Below are 23016 nucleotides of genomic sequence, written 5' to 3'. Positions count from 1 at the left end.
ACTATTTTTAATTAGGAGTGGGGTGTGACATCACGTGTAGACTTGTTTTTATTAATACATTATGAACGTTGTAACTTGTTTGTATTAATACATTACGAACGACACTTAAATTTTTTACTATATAAAAGGATTTTGTTGTCTACATATTGTATTAATTCATTATATATAAATGATTACGGTGTGTTTAAATTTCTTTTATTAATTACTACATATTTTCTACACTCACAATGTTTGCCAGCTCGCTATATAATCAACTTGATAATGTTAAATCCATCATGCAATGCATTTCCTTTCAATTTTTTGTGATAAACTAATAGATAATTGACTAAATAAACATCCTGCAAAGTTTCAATAAAAATTTCCAAGTTTTTCTTACAATTTCCGTAGTTTCCATGTAATTTTTATCGATATCGATATTATCCCGATATTTCCATCGATATTTCCGTGATTTCGGACTACCGATATTTCCGATATTACCGATATTTAATACCTTGGTAATAACCAAGAGTGATCAAGTGATGATGATATACCACTTAGTATTATAGACCTAGTAATATTCTTCTTCACTTGTAAATGGAAGGTCTTAAGTTTAATTTTTGTCATTCTCGCCAAAAGCGAATTTGAACCACATTATTATGGATAGCCCAATGTGAGGTTTAGTCACTCCTCCACCCCTCCCCCCTTTGTAGAGGGCATAATCTTCAAATATTATGCTAAGAATATTTGTTTAAGCCCGTGTCGAAAGCTGACAGCCATTAATACATTTTGAAATCAAGTAAGCACATAGGTCAATTACGCATGTATGAATTATTGACAATCACTCACGCGGGCACTGGGATTGTCCTTGGCATCTCTTATTTTTACTAGGTGCAACACTCAGAACATGTTAAAAAGAACATCAAATGGTTTTGTAATTGCGAGGTTAGGCAACTATTCACGTGCATATACATTGAATCATACATTGGATAGCTAGCTCTCTTTCCCTCCAAGCAAGTTAAGGGTGTCCAAAATATCATTGAGGATATATACACTACTATCCCTAGAAAGGCATATATATATATATATATATACACACACACACTCTTCTATTCTATTAAGAAAATAGGGTTTGTCAACTTTTTGCTTCATTTTCTTTCAATTTTGTTCCTCACTTGTGAATATACAATGTTGACATAAGGAATGTAAAATAGTAATTTTGTACCTTTTGACAAAATGACAATCATATCCCTATTTTTCCTATTTTACCCTCACTTTTGATACATAATATTTACGTAAAGAGGGCAAAATGGTAATTATGTAATATTAAGAAAAATATGTCCTTATTAAGAGATCATCATCATTGTCTCATACTATTTTTAAAACTTTTAAATCACACTCCTTAATCAAAAACAAAAAATAAATGTGTGCTTATACCCTAGTATATATATAAACATTTAAGAGAAGAGATCCTCATTTTTTATAAAAAAAGGAATTAGTCGTAGGATCCACACCACATCGAACTTTGACAATCACAACCGTCTATTTTTTAAGTTTCACCTCATAGATCATCCTTACAAAATATTAGTCAAATCAGAAATGTTTAAGACATAATTAACAAATACTTTGTTATATAAGAAATAATGAAATTTTTTCTTGATAATTAAATAGGCAAATAGTTTCAGATTGAATTGAATTTTTGTCCGGATGATCTATGAATCAAAACTTATAAAATAAACAATTCGGATAAAATTCAATATGAAATGGACCCAATACCATACCCAATCCTCATTTAAAAAAAAAAAAAAGAAATCTCTTTGTATAAAGCGCCTGTATGTGTGTGTATTATATGTCCAATCAAATCAAAGATGGGGTTACCGTGTGTGTCTATATTATATGTCCAATCAAATCAAAGATGGGTTACCGTCTGCAATGTCCTCGTGACACCATGTCTCTAAACCCGCACTATTTGATAGGGTAAGACAACTTCAGCATTTGATTTTTGTTACCAACAATAATGCATTTTTGGTTTGATTTTCTCTCTCAAAGATAACAAGGAAGATCCCATCACATTATCATGATCCAATCGTGTTTGGAAAATGTCTCAATGTATTCCACGTCATTTTCAAAAAATAGAAGGCCATCCAGCTATTGCTACGAAGGACAATAAAACGACCCGACGTTTTTATTAGTGTGTGCTTTATTTCGCTTTCCTAGAATATTGCCTTGCATTTGCAATTTCCGTTCACCCTTATAAAACACTGGCACCATTTCATGCCCAAAACCAACCTTTTTTCATGACAAATTTGTGATGGGAAAAGCTAATAAGACTCCTTTATGATTGTAATCTACTACTAAGAAAAGACTGATTGATACTAAGTATTGTACATTGATATTCTGATGCCGTCAAATTACATCTTTATATTCTCACGACAAATTAATTTGATATGAAAATAGTATGATTTAAAATAAAGATAAAATAACGATGTATTGGCGCTTTCTATCTTAATAATAGGACAAAGAGGTGACTCAAGAAAAATGCATAACACTATGTCTGTTGGCCTCATTTTTGTCGACTTACAAATCTCTATCACTAGAGGTACTCAAACACATGGCTTGTTATCTTCTTGTGATTGTGGTTGAAGAGTTTATATAATTTAATTATTTTAGAGAAATATAATATTAATAGATCTATCAGCATCTGGCATGCCATTGAAAATTTCTAGATTTACATTCGCCCCATCAAAGCAGGAAAATAGTTGCATTGAAAATATGGTATATAATTAAAAGTTTACAAGACGAGTAATTAAAGATTACGTGAAAGATGACTTTTTTGACATATGGTGTGACATCCCTCCTTACTTTTATTAATATTATAAGGTTGCTGCTACTCGAAAATTCTTTGTCGCACAAGTTTTGACTTTGAAAAATTCTCAAAAAATGTATATATGATGGATTGACAGAAGAGACTTTGATGGGGCATGGTTTAGGGTTCATACTACAAGTTCAACTGCAGATGACGTTCATGTTGGGAACCCCTTCACTTCAGCCTACAGATTCAACTGCTCATGACATAATAAAGCTTCTTCAAAGTGACCATATGCATACTATTATTTCATTTAGTCACGTTTCCATCCAATTTTTTAATTAGACACAGTTGATAGTTACTAATTAAACTATTTCGTGGCCATTTTTCCTCCCCAAGTAAATTAATAAATGGCCTTAATCATGATTCATATAATTAATTTTCAATGTACAATACTTAGTATCAATCAGTCTTCAACCACAATAATTAAATGGCCTTAATCATATAATTAATTTACTGTTTCAATCACTCAGATTTGGAACAAGTGAGTGCTGGTGGATTCTAATACATTTTGTTGATATAAGGGGTACATATTCACGTGGTTAGGAGAATTTAACTTGCATTTATGATTATGTGTCCGAACTCTCATTTTCTAGTATTGCTTGCATCAAAAGAGAAAATGCATATATAATTTCTAATATATCGAAAGAAATACATTTTAGTGATGAGAGATGCACTTAAACATATAATAAACTTTAACCCTTTTAGTTCCAAGAACTTGAACTGAAATCTGAGTCCCATTTTTTTTTCTTGCTTGTATTAAAAGAAAAATTACATAACAAAATGCATTCATAGACCTGTGACTATTTTGATACAAGCCATAATGAGAAAGGAGACGATCTCTCAAATACAGATGACTATTTACGTACCCGCAATCGAAATGAACATAAGGAATCCAGTTCTTATTACGAATTCTTCTTGTGCTTACTAAGGTATAAAGGAATCAAGACTGTGTGGGGCCCACTTAAAAAATAGAATCTAACTCCTCCTTTTGGAGGAAATTAAAGTCTGCCTAGGATGTATTTATAGCAGTTTGGAGAAAGGCTTAATTGCATAGCGAGTTTGCAGCGAAATAGGTCATTTTTTAAGGAAAATAATCAAGTTTTAAAGAGGTGGAAAATGAGCAAAAAAATATGGATTATTTTATAAAGAAGTAGAAAGTTTCTATAATTTATAAGTATATGTTGCTATGGAAATTAAAGATATTACATAACAGATAAATTAATTTATTTAGAACATGGGCAGTTTAGTAAAAATACTGGTTTTAATTCCAAATAAAGGATATTTTGTCAATAGATTTTATGAAATTAGCATCATTTATACTCTGATTCCAAACAGTTTAGTAAATAACTTTCATAAAAATCCAATTCTGAATATTCCTCCCCAATCCAACTTCTCCTTAATTCAATTCCTCTTCAATTCAATTTCTCTCAATCTGATTGCATATTAGTAAATGTGTCATTAATCTCTTTTAGTTACAGCTGATATCTTAGTCAAGCTAGGCATTGGTTCAAGTGTGTTTAGCATATCATAATCTTGAAATCTTTTCAGCCAGCTCAAAAGAGAGACAATGATTGGTTACTCTCATGTACCGCACTCTCCAACTTGGGATTGAGGACGCATGGAGTCTGAGCAGTAAAAGCACAAAAGTGAGGGGAAGGAAATAAAAAAAGGGTCCCTGAGAAGGCTGGCAGTGGCACCGCTATCCCCTCCCCACACACCCCTTCTTTTGCTTCACCAAATTTACAATTATAATCCCTTCACTCGGTTAGGAGGTTGTCACTTTCACCCTCACAATGGGGCAATAGGGTTATTTATGGCATACCCTAACCCACCCACGTTACAACTTAAGCCAAAACCTGCTCATTGTCCCCACTTTTTTTCTATAAAAATCCTCCTACTTCATCCCCTAAACCCTACTTAACATCTTCACATTCATCATCATCAAACCCTTCATTGTTAATCTTCATAAGATCATAAAAAATGTGTTCCGCGAAACCAAGATTGCAACGAAGTGTTAGTGTCTCTGCAACATCAGGGAAACTAATCAACCGGCGTCCGGTTCTCCAGCCAACCGGCAATCAATTTCCGAGCTTGGAACAAAAAAAGTCTCCTAAAAAAAGCTCCCAAGAAACTAATGGTCCAACTCCTCTTCCTTCACCACTTCCAACTAATAAAACTAAGGCCTCACTTTCTCCTCCTATCTCTCCCAAGTTGCCTTCACCTCGACAGCATGCGTTTAAGCAAGGTAAAGATCCCAATGAGCTGAATTCTAGTGCTGAGAAGGTTGTAGTGACGCCTCGTTGCGTAACCAAATCGACAAGTTCGGTGAAAAAGTCGAAGAAATCTATTGGTGTTGCACCTTCTGCTGAAAGTGTGTTGAAGAATATATCGCCTTTGATAGTAGAGGCACCAGGAAGCATAGCAGCAACAAGGAGGGAGCAAGTAGCAACAATGCAAGAACAGCGAAAGATGCGAATTGCGCATTACGGAAGAACAAAGTCTGCCAAGTACGAAGGGAAAGTTGTTCCTCTTGATTCTTCAGCTACAAATTATTTCGGTCAAGAGCAAAGGAGATGCAGTTTCATCACCCCTAAGTCAGGTATGAAAACTTAGCTGAAGTACTTGAAATTTTAATTTCTACATACAACTTGTTGAAGTTATCAAGTTAACAAAAAGTTGAAAAATGTGTGTGCTTGCAGACCCAATATATGTTGCTTACCATGATGAAGAATGGGGAGTTCCTGTCCATGATGACAAGTAACTCTCTCTCTCTCTCTCTCTCTCTCTCTCTCTCTCTCTCAAACACACATACACGTTTGCAGCTACGGAAAATATGTACAAATAGAACCAGCCATAAATTCTAATTCAAAATATGATTGAATTTTCCAAGTTTATTTTTTATTAAAACTTGTAAGCAGTTTTATTTGAACACAGTTCCCTTGGAGCTAAACAGCTAACTTTGCTTGCTCATATTTACAGTGTGTTGCTTGAATTGCTACTATTAACTGGTGCTCAAGTGGGATCGGATTGGACTTCAGTCCTGAGGAAAAGGGAAGCATTGAGGTGGGTGTGATTCCAAAATTCCATTACTCTTTTTAAGTTCTAGATATATTAATAATAGAATTGAGATATTAATTTTGTGATAAAACCTCGTATTTTTTGGGCGCATTCATGGTCTCCTTGAAGTCTTAACAATAGCTACTATGTTTGTACAATTTTTCTTTAATAGTCCGGACTACTTAGTAATACGGATGATTAAACTGAGAAAATACTATTTTTATTTATTTGTCAATCTAATAGATATAAAACCAGACTACCTAGTAGTTCGTACTATTGAAGACTTGCCATGTTTGTAATCTTAACTAATCATAAGTTTTTCTTTATACAGGGAGGCTTTTTCAGGGTTTGATGCAGATGTTGTGGCTAGATTTAGTGAAAAAAAGATAACATCATTGAGTGCTGATTCTGGCGTAGATATTAGCCTTGTTCGAGGAGTTGTTGACAATGCTAAGAGAATTCTTAAGGTATATTGATTTAATACATTATTCATATTTACGAGTCGGCAAGTGATTTATGCACTTCTGTCTTTCTCTTTTGTGCTCAACAGCTTCAACTTCTCTTTTTTTTAACCATTTGATAAAGTAATCAGTGTAAAAGTGAAAATGGGAGGACGAAAATTACTTTATTTATTCGTCGTTGAATAAAGTTAAAAGGAATGTGATTAAGATATTTTCGATGTAAATATGATGTCTTAATCAACTTTTACTGTTTAAACCAATTTTACAGGTAAAGAGGGAAGTGGGATCATTTGACGAGTACTTGTGGGGATTTGTGAATCACAAGCCAATATGTACCCAATACAAGTCATGCCACAAGATTCCTGTGAAGAACTCCAAGTCAGAGGCCATCAGCAAAGACATGGTTAGAAGGGGGTTTAGGCATGTTGGTCCCACTGTAATTCACTTCTTCATGCAAGCAGCTGGCCTCACCAATGACCACTTGACCACCTGCCCAAGACACCCCCACTGCATCCCTTCACCATCATCACCCAAGATTTGATCACAGTAGTACATGGAAAGTTGGAAACACACATGTTTGCTTAGATGGCATGGAATAGCTAGGAGGATCCAAATAAGCTTATTCTCTAATTAACTCTAGATGTTTGCTTTGTAGTTTGTAATACAGTTGTTGTGTGTATCATATTACGTAGAAATTCTCTGTACATGATGTTTGTTTTTTGTTAAATGATGAATTTTGTATCGATAATGTAAATTGATGTTAATTATGAACGTTAATCTTATCTACTAGCGTTATCAACAACTCATCAACAGTTTAGTTTTTAACATCGTCATGTCCAAAGAAGAATTTTTAGTGGGAGCCTAAGCGGGCTTGTGAGATGAAATAGGGGCATATCGTGGATTATAAGCTGTATGTGCTGGCAGCCAAGGGCAAGTGTATGGCTATGGAATGAAATATTTCAATGGTTATGTATGGCTATGGAATGAAATAGCTTTCAATGGTTATGGATGGCTGCCACCACCACCTCCACCTCTATTATTTGCTTTGCTTTTAACAGGATTGTGAGGAATAATCCGTGCAGGTAGGACTGTTTGGCCCAGTCCTTACCATATCCAGGACCATGATTTATCCATCTATCTAATCCTCTCTTTCCACTTAAAGTGGACAAGTATTGTCAGTTCTTCCCTCAGAGATATGAAAGCTGCCTACGTGCACAAGCACAATCACCATGCCCTTTTACCAAAAAATAAAAAATAAAAAAAACCACCATGCCCTTGGTTCTTGTACTTTTTTTAATTATTTAATTTCATTTTTTCTAGATTCTGACCTTTTGGGATACTTATCTGTATATGTTTTCACAAAATTAAGGTTTTGACTAGATATTATAACCTAGTTTAAAGGAGATGTTAATAAATTTCTCCCTCGAATATTTTGATTTTTTCTTCTCGGCTCTTCTTTTTGTCATGCTATGTTTTCTTATAATCGAAACCGTATAGTTTCTAAGTCAGTCTTTACATATCAACTATTTACAAAAATCAACCAAATTAGAAGTCTATTAACATTAACGTAGTTAAAATTTCAATGTCTAAGTGAAAATAATAATCCGTTTATTTACTTGTTAACCAATAAATGACGATTAATCAATCTTTTCAACAGATAATCTTTAAGGGATGGCTTAGTAAATAAACAGATTAATTAGATCATCGTGCAACACTGAGAATGTAGCTAGCGTTATTGTTAATCTAAACAACTTAAAGGGAAATTGACACACTCGATCAACATTCTTTCTTTAATGTCCTTTCAATCCTTGGCACTCTTTAAGCATCTTCTCCATGTGCCGAGTAATGTACCTTTCTTCTTTTCCTGTTTCTGTTGTCTTTGTGCAGAACATTGCATATGGATACACATATGATATGATGGCAGTTAATTCATGGCTGTAAATATTTGCAGCTGTGAATCCCAGGTAAAGTGGCATTCGATGTCCGATGGGAATCTAAAACCATGGACGTGGGTGGACCTAAAGTTCGGTTGAAATTCCCAAAACTCACACCAACAAGGCAACAATATAGGGTTCCCTGCTTCTCTACTTTTCTCTTGAAGAATCTGCTTCCCAAATACAAATAGTTTCCCTGAAATTACAGAATATAACTTTATCCTGTGGCCATCTTTTCAAGTATGTGTCTTTTTATTCAATCGTTGTCTGCCTAAACTAATCTAAACTATGAGGAATCGAACTCTAATCTAAACTACAAGGAAGTTGAACTCGAATACATAAAGAAAACACGTAAAATCTAGCTATGTTTTTGGAGTGGTAATCTCAATACACTTTTTTGAAGAGGTAATCCCTGTGCAAGACTCCAAATTCATACAACTCATAAATCTTAACAAAATGCACGTTCATCACCCCTTATCATTTCACGATAGTTCAAGTGAGTGATGCTTATATATAGAAATCAAACAACTTGAGTTTAATACCTATAACACTACCGCCTACACTAGTACATGTTCAATACATAGATATCACTCGAGGATCCAACGCATGTACACTAGTGTGAATTAGAATGTGTCGGCTGTTACAGCAGTGATGAAACTCGAGTTCAACTAGAGTAGCAAACCTAGAAAGCTTAGTAGTTTGCCAGGAAAACTGGAGTTGAACGCAAACTGGATAAGCGAATAAAGTCATTTTTTCACAAATTCTAGACTGTTGTAGAGGGATTAAGCATTCCTTTGAACGCAATGAGAAGATCTAGGGTAGAAACTAGAAAGTAGCTCCCCAGTAGCTCAACTACAATTTGGTTTTGTAGTGAGCGTCATATTAAATGTTATATGACTAAATCTAGACACAACCCAAGTGATCAAACAAAAATTACTTCAAAATAACATAAGCATAATGTGTGCAACAACTACAGTTATCTGTATCAAGATGCGAAAGGGTAGAAATAAACAAAACAAAATTTGCAGCATAATATCCAAAGCCAATAGGCAAACCACTACAAAAACATAGTTGAAAATTGTCAATTAAGTTTAAAGCTTGTTTTCGACGCGAGTCTTTAAGCAGTGGCTGTGGCTTGCGCTGCTGCTCTCTTCTTGGCCTCTTCAATAATGGTAAGCTTAATACCCTTACCCTTGGGAAGGCTTATCCATGGCTTGGTCCCCTTGCCAATTGTGAACACATTGCCCAACCGGGTTGCAAACTCATGACCACTGGCATCCTGGACGTGGATAGTCTCGAAGCTTCCCTTGTGCTTCTCCCTGTTCTTGATTACTCCAACACGCCCTCTGTTCCTTCCTCCAGTCACCATGACCACATTGCCGACATCAAACTTGATGAAGTCAGTGATCTTGTTGGTCTCCAAGTCCAACTTAATGGTGTCATTTGCCTTGATGAGAGGGTCTGGGTAACGGATTGTTCGCCCATCATAGGTGTTAATATATGGAATGCCTTTCTGTCCAAACTGCACAGAGCGGACTTTGCAGAGTTTAAACTGCAAGAGACACAGAATCAAATATCAGCACATTATCACATGAATTTCAAAACATTTAAACTCTGGAAGCATGTATTATATTAAAGCATAACTTTAGTTAGACAGTTATCCACATCAAGAACATTTCTTCAGCCAGTGAACATTGAATGGTTCCATATATTTTCATCAAGAAAAAATTTAAAGCAGGGGACATGGTATTATTAGCATGTATGCTTAGATTAATTAATTCTATGAAGAACAAGATGTTTAGGTGCTGAATTACCTTGTACACCACAATAATTTATTCATATCTAAAGACTATCAATTCAGAAAAGCAATGTTACTTGAACAATAAAAACCACCATGTGACAAATGCACGAGGATTGAAAGAAATGACCTTTGCTTCTTCATCCCTGATGGAGTGGAGACGGAACCGACCCTTGGTGTCATAAAGGAGACGGAAGTTCTCATTTGTCTTGGGGATTGAAACAACATCTGAAAAAGCAAATAACAATGCTCACAAATCGTTCATTTCGAGACAAACAAGTCATAGATGAAAAGGATTGTTCAAATAAATATTGCATTGTTGATATAACAACATGAATACCGGTTAAGACCCATTGAAGTAGCAATACATCAAAGCAGAGAGTGTTGGGCATACCCATGAAACCAGACGGATATGTCTTATCTGTCCTCACTTTCCCATCAACGAGAACATGTCGTTGCATCAGAATGGAAATGACCTCACGGTAGGTCAGAGCATACTTCAATCGGTTACGCAAGATGATAACCAATGGCAGGCACTCCCTGGATTTGTGAGGTCCAGACGAAGGCTTGGGAGCCTAAACAACATAAGAAACGCACCATATTCCAAATTAGTCAATTACCGCGTCAAATACCAACCATTGCACCAATTCAGATCAAAATGAACACTTGCAAAGAGAATTTTAACTTACAAATGCACCGCCAAGTTTGTCGAGCATCCAATGCTTGGGGGCATTGAGCCTCTTCAAATGTTTCTTCAAACCACGAGCCTGTTGCACCCAAAAACTAAAAATTAAAAACAATCCCACTTCAACATCGTAACAATAACGCGTACCGATCAAAGAATTAGCATTGACACGATGATCCAACAATACAATTACAACGTCTAAAAATCAAAGATTTTTCACTCCCAAGAACCTAATTTAACAATTATCCATTAACTCTCGTCAAAAAATAAACAATGACCCATAAAGTTTTGAGGAGAACCAGGTTCAAAAGATTGATTCAATCCATATCCAATGGTGCTACATCACAAAAGTTGTAAAATTTATCGTTGCATCAAACATGTTGCAGAAACCGCAGAAATCAAAGAGAAACGAACAGTAGAAAAATTCAAAGTAAATCCATGGAAAGATGTCAGAGGAAAATGAAATACGAACCATGTTGTTAAATTGATTTCAGGTGAACTCCGCCAACCTCCGCCGCCGCTCCTTCGCTGCTCCCGAGTCCAAAGTCCGAAGCCGCTCCCGCTCTCTGTGATCTGTGGAAGCTACAAACTCTCGCAGTCGCAGCTCTATATACCCCCTCCCGTTTGTTCACGAAACCCTAATGAGCTCCCGCTTCAGGGCTCGAAAATGGGCCGACTTTTGGGCTTCAAATCTCTACTTCTTTTTTATCTTTTGGGTTAGGCCCGGTTGGAATTACATTCGTCTTTGGACTTCTGGTATTGGATCTCGGGAGGTCCATTATTGTTGGCCCAATAGCATAATAAATGATCCAGTAAAGGAATATGTAGAGGAATAAAGAAAAATCCTTATTTTTTCTAATAAAGCACCGTCACGGGTGTGATTACTTATTCTACTTTATAAATTATTACATGTGTTTTGTTTTATATTCAATCTAAACGGCCAAACATAAGCAGAGAACGTGCGTGTAGCAAAAATGTGTGTTAAGATCAGTTTCTAGAAAGAAAATAGGTTGCAATGCATAAGGGAAGTCAACCTACGAGCACGGAACAACGTAGTATTGCTGCCCCTGTCTAAGTAGAGGTAAAGTCTCTCCTTCAACCAGAATGTAAGAAAATTGAAAGAAGCGCAGAAAGGATCAAACACGGTTTTTAGCATCGAAAAGGGCTATCATCTACGATAAGCGGGAGTTTGGACTTGGCGAACGAGAGGAAAGGGGGGCCGGCTCAATGTTAGATTGAGAAATCATATGAGCGTTGTTTTCCATCTTGAAAAAAATGAATATGCAGCTGTTTCTTTTCATTCACAAATTGTGTTGCCAAATGACATGACAACTGATTAATTAGTTTGCAATTGCATGGGTTCCAATAATCCTGGTGGAGAGAGTATTGGGTTTCCATTCATGCGCTCTGGATGTGATATTTTCCCCTCCTAAATTATTGTAGAAGTTTCAGACCTCCCCTCCGCCTTCCCTTAATAATAATAAAATTAAATTAAAAAAATTGGTTAATTAGTTGGAATGAGTTCAAATTAAGACCTTAAGCAAATCTATTAATTAATGTGATAATGTATATTAGTGGCAATGGCAAGTCGTGAATTGTGGAGAAAAATGAATTGACATCACATGGAATGGAAGTCCCTTGACTTGTGTTACCAGCCAGGTTTCCGGGAAAGCAACAGAGTCACAGCCTCAAATACTATGTAACATCAACAATTCCTTCATCTTCTAACTTCTAATTCAAAACAATTAAATTAAAAAAACTAATTCTTCCACGTATACATCTCCCCAAATACAATATTCCCTTTATATTTAGAGAATTGTTATTAGCACTCTAAAAATTTAATTATACAGTCCAAACTTTATATATTAGGAAAGAAAAATACATTTATGAAAAATGTAAAATAAGATTTTTGAAGTGCTAATAACATTCTTTATATTTAAATAATAATTATAATAATAATAGTAATGTGAAAAGAAGAATTCATAACCTGTAAACTGTAGCAATGGTTTACGTATATTATGTTGAGTTGCATGTTCTTGTATACATTATTTGGTTTATTGTTCACGACGACGACGGTGCCAAAATCTATTTTATTTTTAACTTTCTTATGTTATGGCGGTTGAGGTGGTTGATTTAGATTTGGATTCCATTCGGATTCAAATTGTGGGAATCTTAAAAATGTTCACATTTTAGTCGTTTATCGTACATCATGCAGTTAGAAACTATTTTGAATTTTTTATTAAAGTTAAACAAAAATAGTATCTAATGAAAACTAACCGCACGATAAACGGCTAAGATATGATGATCCCTAGAATCCTCACAAAAAGGATCTAGAGATGATCCTCATCCGGTTAATTTATTCTACAAAATGCAACTTTTAGTCTAAAAAACAGATCGCTTGCTTTCACTCTACTTCCTTCGTAAACTTACTCGTAATGCTAGAAAGACTAAACTTTTAAATAAAAATTTATAACACAAATAATGTTTTTGTTAATGATTAAATTATTGCTTTACTCGTTGATCACCGAGTGTGGGAATAACACATCCTTAAATAAATAAACAAATAAAACAGTAGCTGGTCACCGAAGGAAACTTGTCTGTCAATTCTCGTTCCGCGTGGGAGTTTATGCCACGTGTTAGGCCGCAATGACAAAATAATCGATAACAATAAAATAAAAATATTGTAGCAGGAAAAACCAGCGTGGTCCTACGATCCGATGTCGTTTAAGGGAAGACAGGCCACAATCATAGGTGGCTTTTTGACAGCGTCGACATACTGATTTAAAATTTGTGGAATCCTACACGTGTCACATCCTTACCATCCCTCTCAATCCTCTTGCCACCGACGCCCCTAACTCGTATTTTGCAGTGGTGATTAACCCCCACAATATTTCTTAGACAATTTTCATGGCGATTAAACATGTCAAACTACAGAGTCGGTCCAGTAATTAATTCCTCATTAATCATACTCATAATTTAGTACAAACGGCACTTATTGACTTACATGATATCATCTGAAAATTTCAGAGTCTGTACAACGGCTTACTACTAATTACATCAATATTATTCTCAACTCAATTACAATTACAATCTAATAGATATGAGATTTTATCACGTTATGTGAGGGTCTATCACTGTATAATTAAGACTAAAACTATTCATTAAGTTTTTCAATATGGGATATGTTCAACAAACATATATTATTAAGGATCCGGTGATAACCTTCTTTTTTTTTTTTGTTGCACTTTTTGTGTTTGATATTTCAGAAAATATATAGGAAAGATAGTGAAGGATGAATAAAGGTGACAGGAAATAGACGAAGAATGAATAAAACAAAATTTCATGAAAATCAAGTCAAAATATGTTTTGATATTTTGTTTGTCGCTTTTAATATGTGTGTTTTTCCTTATGAATTTCTTTCACATCTCTTCCATCATTAATCATTCACCTTTCTTTATCCCTCCTTTCTCTGTTTGTATTGCTCCTATCACGAAGATTGAGAACGTAAACTAAAAATCAAAAACCCAATCTTATAAATAAATAAATAAACCATAAATATATTAACAACTCAAAAAATAGTTCATAATGTGTTTTCAATACTCAAAAGTCAAAACTTTATAAAGTGTTTTATGCAAGATAAAGCTAAATGGAATTTAACATGCACTTATCATTAGGTTTTTTTGTTCGGTAATCATCAATTTAAATAAATGATTATGTTTAAATTCCCCACCCATTAGGTTTAAATAATGATTAGGTATTTTTTGGGAATTTAACATGCACTTATCATTAGGTTTAAATAAATGATTATTCCTCAATTTTAGTCAGAGAAAAAAAAAATTGCATGACTTGTTTTTTGTCGGAAAGGGAAATATTATTAAACTCAAATAAAAATGTTTATATCAGTGGCCAAAGTATTAAACAACCATTCTCACTCAAAAATGTACCATGAATTAAGGTCACTTATGCATGATAAAAAAGCCGCAACTAAGTGCGCTGCCCTATTACAACCTCTGAGAGCCAAAATGAACTTTACTGACCTTAATTGCAATTCCACACACTTTATATCAAAAGAAGAGACCTTCAAGATTAGCATTTGGTTGCTTTCATTAATCATATCACCAAGCTCATTAGAATCCGTTTCCACCTGGACGACATCAAATCCTTTAGCCACGCAGGCCACCAATGCTGCCCGTTTGCTTCCGCCTCGCCATTGAAAATTCCTGCAAAATCCCGTGCCACCCACCCAAATTCCCCCGTCTCGTTTCTATAAACCCTATATCTTCCAACTCACCCCAGTGTTTTTGCACAGTTTCACGGCACCAATGGGTTCTGCGACTACCTTGTCAAAGACCAAGCTATTCCTACATTTCCAAAGCCTCCATAATCCACACACCACCCATCTCATTATTTTCCCATTTTCCTCCTCCTTTTCATACCGACTAGACAACCATTGATGACAAATCTCATTTGTTATTAGAAGAAAATCTATGAAAGAAAACTCACGAGGTTGTAAAAAAGAGAATATAAAACAAGCTGTAAACTCTAATTCGGTTAATACAGTTTGCGGGTAAATTACGTGCACATATTTATCATTTGCCATTAAAATTTAATCAACACTTAAATAGTAATTCAATAATTTGATTTACAAAATTTTATCTTCCTCGCATTGCCTATATTAATTTGACTATTCTTTTTTTTTTTTTTTTTTTTAGGGAAAAAAAGGCAATAATCACTCCACTATGGTTTCCGAAAACAGCAATCATTGTTTTAAAAATGGAGACCGACTAAGGAGTTTAGATGCCCAAGTAAAAGCAACTTATAAACCCTCAGTAGAGTTGATTAGGGCGACAATTAAGACAATTTTAATTACGAAATTTAGTAAATTACTCCATGAGTTCAACAATTAATAAGACCGATCAAGTAAAGGCAACAAGTTCGTTTTAGATATTCAACCTCATGCTTGATTTCGGAAAAGCATACAACCCAAAAGCAAAGGATAGAATTTGAGGTTTCTAATTTCTTTTTTAGGAAACTTTAGGGTTGGATAATTTTGTTTTCCATTCCACTAGGACTTGGTTATTCTGTCCTAGTTGATTAATAAGTTCGGTCTTAAATACAAATAATAACGAGTTCGTTTGGAACTGCTTTTAAAATGATTTAAAGCGTTTTTGGTGAATTTTTTTTTGGGTTCCAAAGAAACACTTGAAGTGATTTTTCAATGTTCATTTGCGTTTTTATAAGGAATTGATATAAAAGTATTTTCATCAAAAGTGTTTTCAATCATTTTTAAAGCACTTACCATCGAGATTAAGTGGCAATAGGTGAATTATAATAATTTTAGTACCAAACACGTTATTTTCTAAAACCTTCAATTTACAAATAAAGATAAATTTTATCAAATGATATATTTGTTAGATTAGATGTTAGATTAAATAGCCGATTTGGTTTGAACTCACGTCGTGACGTGATGTAAGGACAATACTCCTCAGAGGGCAACTTGCGATTAACTCGGTTTTCACTTTACATTTCTTTACTATTTCTTATTTTACTGCTGCATTATTTGGAGGTCTAGAGAGCCGTTGCAATCACCAATTTCCTAAAAAGCAAATAAAATTTCACCGGACCGGCAGAAAACCCAAACCCTCCTTTCCTTATTTCCTTCCCTCTCCAAACAATTATTCCCTAAAATAAAAACATTATTACAAAAATTCACAAAATCACAGCTGGAAAAAACACACACGCACTCGTATATATAAACCCCAAAAACACGGGAATTGCAAACGACACAGGGACAGAGAGAGAACTTCAACTTCTTCCTCTCTCTTTCCGGTTCAGTAGAAACGAAAGCTCTACACGCATCAATGGCGAAGGAGAAAGCAGACAAGGAGAAGAAGCTGTTCGTTGGAGTCGTCTGGAACTACGCGGCGGAGCTGAAGCTACTACTGATGGCTCTGTTAATCCTCTGCACATTAGCTACTCTTCTCCAATTCATCCCTTCCCGCTTCACCATCTCCACCTCCGATCTCCGCTTCTGCATCTCCAGAGTCAGCACTTCCGCCCAAGTCCAGGCCCTCGCCCAAGCACCGGGCCAGTCAGATATAGCCACCGCCACCGCCACCGCCGCAGCTGCAGCACCGTCATCAACACCATCTTCCCCGCCGCCTCCGACTCCGCCACCGCCGCCATCTGTTGAGCTCGACAAGGTGCTGGAAAATGGCGTCCTCAAGCGGGCCTTCAACCCGTACGGCTCCGCCGCCTACAGCTTCATCACCATGGGAGCTTACAGAGGCGGCATGAACACTTTCGCCATTGTGGGCCTGGCCTCTAAGCCTCTCCACGTCTACTCCAACCCCAAATACGAGTGCCACTGGGTCCCGAATCTCAATTCGACCCGACGCATTTCCTCAATCGCGTACAAAGTGCTGCCGGATTGGGGCTACGGCCGAGTCTACACAGTCGTGGTCGTGAACTGCACATTCTCCCAGCCCATAAATGCCGACAACTCCGGCGGTAAACTCCTCCTATTAGCCACCACCGAAGGCGGCGGCGACCGGAAGTTCAACACCACCGACACAATCCAGGTCTTAACCGAAGAACCCAACACTTTAAACCCCGGAATCTTCACCGCCCGGCCTAAATACGACTATATATACTGTGGCTCTTCGTTGTACGGAAATCTGAGTCCCCAGAGAGTGAGGGAGTGGATTGCTTACCACGTCCGGCTCTTCGGGCCCAGATCCCACTTCGTCATCCACGACGCCGGTGGGATCCATGAGGAGGTGCTGGAGGTGCTGAAACCATGGATGGAGCTCGGATACGTGACGCTGCAGGATATCAGGGACCAGGAGAGGTTCGATGGGTACTATCACAACCAGTTCATGGTGGTGAATGATTGCTTGTTCCGGTATAAATTCATGGCGAAGTGGATGTTCTTCTTTGATGTGGATGAGTACATTTACATGCCTCCCAAGAGCAATCTAAAGTCGGTGCTCGATTCGCTGTCGGATTACACGCAGTTCACCATTGAGCAGATGCCCATGAGCAGCAAGCTCTGCCTCCTCGAAGATTACCACAAAACTTACAGGTACCCATCTCACCATTTCTCTGTTTTTTTACATTTTCCGAATCGGGTTTGCTGCATTTTTTAGATTCGAGCGATATTCTAATTACTCTAATCTAAGCGGTATTCTAATTACTCTAATCTAAACTACGAGAATGCGAATTCAAATCTTTAGATCATATTATGTAATGTGAGATTTGTCTGTGGTTCTAGTTTCTGGATTTCAATTGGTGATTGGGAGTTGGATTCTGACATAGTTGCATGAGATGTTTGTCACCTTTGCTGTAAATTGCAATGCAAGCATAATTATGGGGTTTCTGCGAATTACATTTGGGTGATTGTTTCCTGTGGTGGGTCGACAGTTCTGCAACTTTTTACACTTCGATGTTGAAAAAATGTAATTTTTGATCAAGTTGTCTGTGCGCATGAAATGTTTTTTGGCACATTCCTCGGCTTTTGCCAAAGGGTCCTCCTAGTCCTCCTCCTCATTCATTTTTACCAGGGCAGGTGCGTAGTGGTGGGGGTTGGGGCTTTGAAGCTTTGAACTTTGTTCTAAAGTGATTGTTTTTTTATTCATGAGGAGGACCCCAATTATTTCTTTTATTAACATTTTGACCCATCTTTCTGATACTCTTGCCTTTGTTTTGTGAAGGTGAAAGCATATTTTCTTCAATTATTGATGTTCTTTTCTTCTAGGGGATGCATGTGACATGGTCCCAATTATCAAAATTATATGTTAATCCTGGTTACGGAAAATTATTGGTCCAATGTTTGAACATAACAATATGTTTACGCTCACGGGTTAGGATTTTAGGCTAATTCATAGAATGAGCAAGCCATACTAATATGGTATCGAATTTTTGGAAATTAATTATATATTAGTTGATTAGTTAATCTTAAGATAATGAATTGGAAAATCTTGATGATCAAATGATGTTGTTTACGGAAATGACAGAATGGTTAGTGAAGAAATGAATCAGTTGAAACAAAGAAGTCTTGAGAGATTAAGTAAGATTAAGACTGATGTTGACCATTGAAAAATTAAATTAATTATAGTCTCAAGAGATTAAGAGAGTTTTGTTGGTACTTAAGAAATTAGGGGATTTAAGTTTTAACCCACGACGGAAATACTAAGGGGTATATTTTACCCATTTTTTTTAATAAAAGTATATTCTGTGTGCACATGCTGATCCGAACATGTTGTGATGCTGCAGGAAATGGGGGTTTGAGAAACTTGTGTACAAAGATGTGAAGAGAGGGATACGAAGGGACCGGAAATACGCGGTGCAACCGCGCAATGTGTACGCCACGGGCGTGCACATGTCGCAGAATGTAGCAGGAAAAACAACGCACAAGACGGAGAGCAGGATCCAGTATTTCCACTACCACGGAACCATTGCCACTCGGGGGGAGCCCTGCAGACGGCTGATCAACACGACCGAGATCTATGTTGACAAAGTACCTTATGCTGTGGACACGACGCTGAGAAGTGTCGCTGGCTCTGTGAAGAAGTTTGAGCTCAGGATGATTGGATCCAGGTTACAAAACACCAGACAATAAGGGGCACACCATTTTCCCACTTTTTTTTTATTCCTTTTATTTTTATTTATTTTATTTTCTTGTTGGTTTTTTTCTATGTTAATGTTTAATTTAATTACGGTTGTAGAACAGAACATTCTTTGGAGGGTTGAGAGTTCTTCCTTGTATATTAGTTTTTAGTAAAAGGGTATATAATAGTTTTCAGACATGTCACATGGTTTGGAGTATAAATAGATGGGAATAATATAAACCTTCGAGTTTCACCTTCTCGGCTCTCTTACTCATTTTATAATATTGTTTAATGATTGGAATTAACTCCGCCTATGTCTTACATGGCCGGTCCCAAGCCCGGATAAAGGAGGAGGGGGAGGGCGTCAGGTAGTCGACAGCCGGCACTCCATGATCACGTCGAATCCTTATGAAAATGAATCCAGAACAAAATCGCGCTAAAGCTAGGGCGTCACCCGTAAGTGGCGCGCTGTGTGGCCTGAGCACAGTGATAAGTGAGCAAGGGTCGCTGTATCTCCATCGGCACCCGGATGCAGTGTTAAATGAGCAAGGGGGCCATAGAAACTTCTTTTCGAACGACTTCACTCAAAGTTGTTTGGGAGCATATGCTCCTATCAACTTTACCCGGGACACACAAAAGAAGTACTTTGATCCTATTAGACGGGGAAGGGTGAAGAAGCTAGGACAGAAGGGTAGAGTTCAAGAGAGCAAAATGCGTTTAGGAACGTGGAATATAGGAACCTTAACGGGAAAATCTATGGAAGTAGTGGAAGTTATGGTGAGGAGAAGGATAAATATTATGTGCCTACAAGAAACTAAGTGGGTTGGTAGTAAGGCAAAGGATCTAGAAAACTCAGGGTTTAAACTTTGGTATTCGGGCACAAATAGAACGAGAAACGGTGTTGGCATCATCGTGGACAAGACCTTGGTACAAGATGTTGTAGATGTCAAGAGGGTAGGAGATAGAATCATGGCAATCAAGATTGTAATAGGACAAGAACTTATCAATGTGATTAGTGCGTACGCACCTCAAGTAGGGTTGGATACGAGTTCGAAGGAGAAATTTTGGGAAGATCTTGGAGACTTGGTGCAAGGAATTGCTCAGACAGAGAAGTTATTTATAGGAGGAGATTTAAATGGACACGTGGGCAGGGAGACAGGCAACTATGGAGGTTTTCATGGTGGCCATGGTTTTGGGGAGAGAAACGAGGATGGGGAAGCTATCTTGGATTTTGCAATGGCATATGATCTCTTCTTAGCCAACACCTTCTTTAAGAAGAGAGAAGAATATGTGATCACCTACAAGAGTTGGTCGTCAAAAACACAAATAGATTTTCTTCTAATGAGGAAAGGGGATCGTATAACTTGTAAGGATTGCAAAGTTATACCAGGAGAGAGCGTGGCTAATCAACATCGCTTGTTGGTGATGGATGTACATATCAAAAGAGTAAGACAAAAGAACAAGACTTGGAAGTGCCCAAGGACTAGATGGTGGAATCTAAAAGAAGAAAAACAAGCAATTTTCAAAGAGAAGGTAATCACCCAATGTGTGTGGGATAGAGAGGGGGAAGCTAGCCAAATGTGGGATTCCATGGCTAGTTGTATCCGAAAAGTAGCAAAAGAGGTATTAGGAGAGTCCAAGGGCTTTGCCCCACACCAAAAGGAATCTTGGTGGTGGAATGAGGAGGTACAAACGAAGGTGAAGGCTAAGAAGGAATGTTGTAAAGCCTTATACAAGGAGAGGACCGATGAAAATGGTGAAAGGTATAGAAAAGCGAAGCAAGAGGCGAAGAAAGCTGTCAGAGAAGCTAAGTTAGCGGCTTACGACGATATGTATAAACGACTAGATACCAAAGGAGGAGAGTTGGATATCTATAAACTATCTAGAGCAAGGGAAAAGAAGACAAGGGACCTAAACCAAGTGAGGTGCATCAAGGATGAGGATGGAAAGGTTCTTGCTACAGAGAACGCGGTTAAAGACAGATGGAGAGGTTATTTTCATAATCTTTTCAATGAAGGACATGAAATGAGTGCTTCTTTAGGGGAGTTGAGTAACTCAGAAGAGTGTAGAAACTACTCTTTTTATCGTCGAATCCGGAAGGAAGAAGTGGTTGTAGCTTTGAAGAAGATGAAGCATAAAAAAGCAATAGGCCCAGACGATATACCAATCGAAGTGTGGAAACTTTTGGGAGAGACAGGTATAACATGGCTCACTGACCTTTTCAATAGGATTTTGAAAACGAAGAAGATGCCAAATGAGTGGCGAACGAGCACTTTGGTGCCTATCTACAAGAATAAGGGCGACGTACAAAATTGCATGAACTATAGGGGTATTAAGCTAATGAGTCATACAATGAAGCTCTGGGAGAGAGTCATTGAGCATAGATTGAGGCAAGAGACACGGGTTTCGGACAACCAATTCGGGTTCATGCCAGGGCGCTCAACCATGGAGGCAATCTATCTCTTACGAAGATTGATGGAAAGATATAGAGATGGGAAAAAGGATTTACACATGGTCTTTATAGATTTGGAAAAAACGTATGATAGGGTCCCAAGAGACATTCTTTGGAGGATTTTAGAGAAGAAAGGAGTACGAGTAGCATATATCCAAGCTATAAAGGATATGTACGAAGGAGCAAAGACTGCCGTAAGAACTCATGAAGGACAAACCGAAAGCTTTCCCATAACTGTAGGATTACATCAAGGCTCATCCTTAAGTCCTTACCTTTTTGCGTTGGTAATGGATGAGTTAACAGGACATATTCAAGATGATATTCCTTGGTGTATGCTTTTCGCAGACGATATAGTGTTGATAGATGAAACTCAGGAAGGGGTAAATGCAAAGCTTAACCTTTGGAGAGAAGTGTTGGAATCTAAAGGTCTTCGCCTAAGCCGATCAAAGACAGAATATATGGAGTGCAAGTTCAGTGCAAATGGAGGCCAAAACGAGTTAGGGGTGAGGATCGGAGATCAAGAAATACCAAAGAGCGACCGTTTTCGTTACCTAGGATCTATCTTGCAAAAGAACGGAGAATTAGATGGAGATCTAAACCATAGAATACAAGCTGGATGGATGAAGTGGAAGAGTGCATCCGGCGTGTTGTGTGACCGCCGTATGCCACTGAAGCTCAAGGGAAAATTTTATAGGACGGCAATAAGGCCGGCGATGCTGTATGGCACAGAATGTTGGGCGGTGAAACATCAACACGTACACAAAATGGGTGTAGCGGAGATGAGGATGCTTCGTTGGATGTGTGGGCACACGAGAAAGGATAAGATTAGGAATGAGGATATCCGGGGTAAAGTAGGAGTAGCCGAAATTGAAGGAAAGATGAGAGAAAATCGATTACGGTGGTTTGGACATGTGCAAAGAAGGCCTACTGACGCTCCGATTAGAAGATGCGACTATGGGACAGAGGTTCAGGGCCGAAGGGGTAGAGGAAGACCTAGGAAAACTTTGGAAGAGACTCTAAGAAAAGACTTAGAGTACTTGGATCTAACGAAGGACATGACACAGGATCGAGCACAATGGCGTTCTAAGATTCATATAGCCGATCTCACTCAGTGACTTGGATTTTCCAAGTCTCCAACCGAGAAGTTTTCCTCACTCGGGAAATTAAGGGAACAC

At 37.3% G+C, this 23016-nt stretch overlaps 3 protein-coding genes across 3 annotated transcripts; 2 read left to right on the top strand and 1 right to left on the bottom strand.

The window, feature by feature from the left end:
• The first annotated feature begins 4476 nt into the window (after positions 1 to 4476).
• LOC103427927 (uncharacterized) lies at positions 4477 to 7145 on the top strand. Its single transcript, XM_008366012.4, has 5 exons — positions 4477 to 5444; positions 5545 to 5602; positions 5825 to 5908; positions 6234 to 6369; positions 6632 to 7145. Exons 1-5 carry the CDS (start codon positions 4826 to 4828, stop codon positions 6902 to 6904), a joined length of 1170 nt encoding a protein of 389 aa, XP_008364234.2. The 5' UTR covers positions 4477 to 4825; the 3' UTR covers positions 6905 to 7145.
• Positions 7146 to 9216: 2071 nt separating this feature from the next.
• Positions 9217 to 11431, bottom strand: LOC103427928 (small ribosomal subunit protein eS4). Its single transcript, XM_008366013.4, has 5 exons — positions 11253 to 11431; positions 10785 to 10862; positions 10490 to 10670; positions 10226 to 10323; positions 9217 to 9849 (listed from the first exon to the last, which is right to left on the bottom strand). The coding sequence occupies exons 1-5, from the start codon at positions 11253 to 11255 to the stop codon at positions 9415 to 9417; spliced, it is 795 nt and encodes a 264-aa protein (XP_008364235.1). The 5' UTR covers positions 11256 to 11431; the 3' UTR covers positions 9217 to 9414.
• A 4979-nt stretch (positions 11432 to 16410) lies between these two features.
• On the top strand, positions 16411 to 19642 carry LOC103427929 (galactan beta-1,4-galactosyltransferase GALS3-like). The gene is made up of 2 exons (XM_008366014.4): positions 16411 to 17864; positions 19055 to 19642. The coding sequence occupies exons 1-2, from the start codon at positions 16642 to 16644 to the stop codon at positions 19398 to 19400; spliced, it is 1569 nt and encodes a 522-aa protein (XP_008364236.2). The 5' UTR covers positions 16411 to 16641; the 3' UTR covers positions 19401 to 19642.
• The last annotated feature ends 3374 nt before the right edge of the window (positions 19643 to 23016 follow it).

This window comes from Malus domestica, chromosome 05, assembly GCF_042453785.1.
Source record: "Malus domestica chromosome 05, GDT2T_hap1".
Taxonomy (NCBI): Eukaryota; Viridiplantae; Streptophyta; class Magnoliopsida; order Rosales; family Rosaceae; genus Malus; species Malus domestica.
The sequence above is the reverse complement of the archived record's forward strand: the minus strand, read 5'-3'. Positions and strand labels throughout refer to the sequence as shown.

Bases quoted from the DNA above. Each gene is read 5' to 3' on its own strand.
- LOC103427927 (XM_008366012.4), top strand. From the start codon at position 4,826: ATGTGTTCCGCGAAACCAAGATTGCAACGAAGTGTTAGTGTCTCTGCA. The intron at 5,445-5,544 runs GTATGAAAACTT...GTGTGCTTGCAG, and splicing joins TTTCATCACCCCTAAGTCAG to ACCCAATATATGTTGCTTAC. The intron at 5,909-6,233 runs GTGGGTGTGATT...TTCTTTATACAG, and splicing joins AGGAAAAGGGAAGCATTGAG to GGAGGCTTTTTCAGGGTTTG.
- LOC103427929 (XM_008366014.4), top strand. From the start codon at position 16,642: ATGGCGAAGGAGAAAGCAGACAAGGAGAAGAAGCTGTTCGTTGGAGTC. The intron at 17,865-19,054 runs GTACCCATCTCA...GTGATGCTGCAG, and splicing joins GATTACCACAAAACTTACAG to GAAATGGGGGTTTGAGAAAC.
- LOC103427928 (XM_008366013.4), bottom strand. The intron at 10,324-10,489 runs GTATGCCCAACA...TTGCTTTTTCAG, and splicing joins ATATCCGTCTGGTTTCATGG to ATGTTGTTTCAATCCCCAAG. The intron at 9,850-10,225 runs GTCATTTCTTTC...TGTCTCTTGCAG, and splicing joins TCAGGGATGAAGAAGCAAAG to TTTAAACTCTGCAAAGTCCG.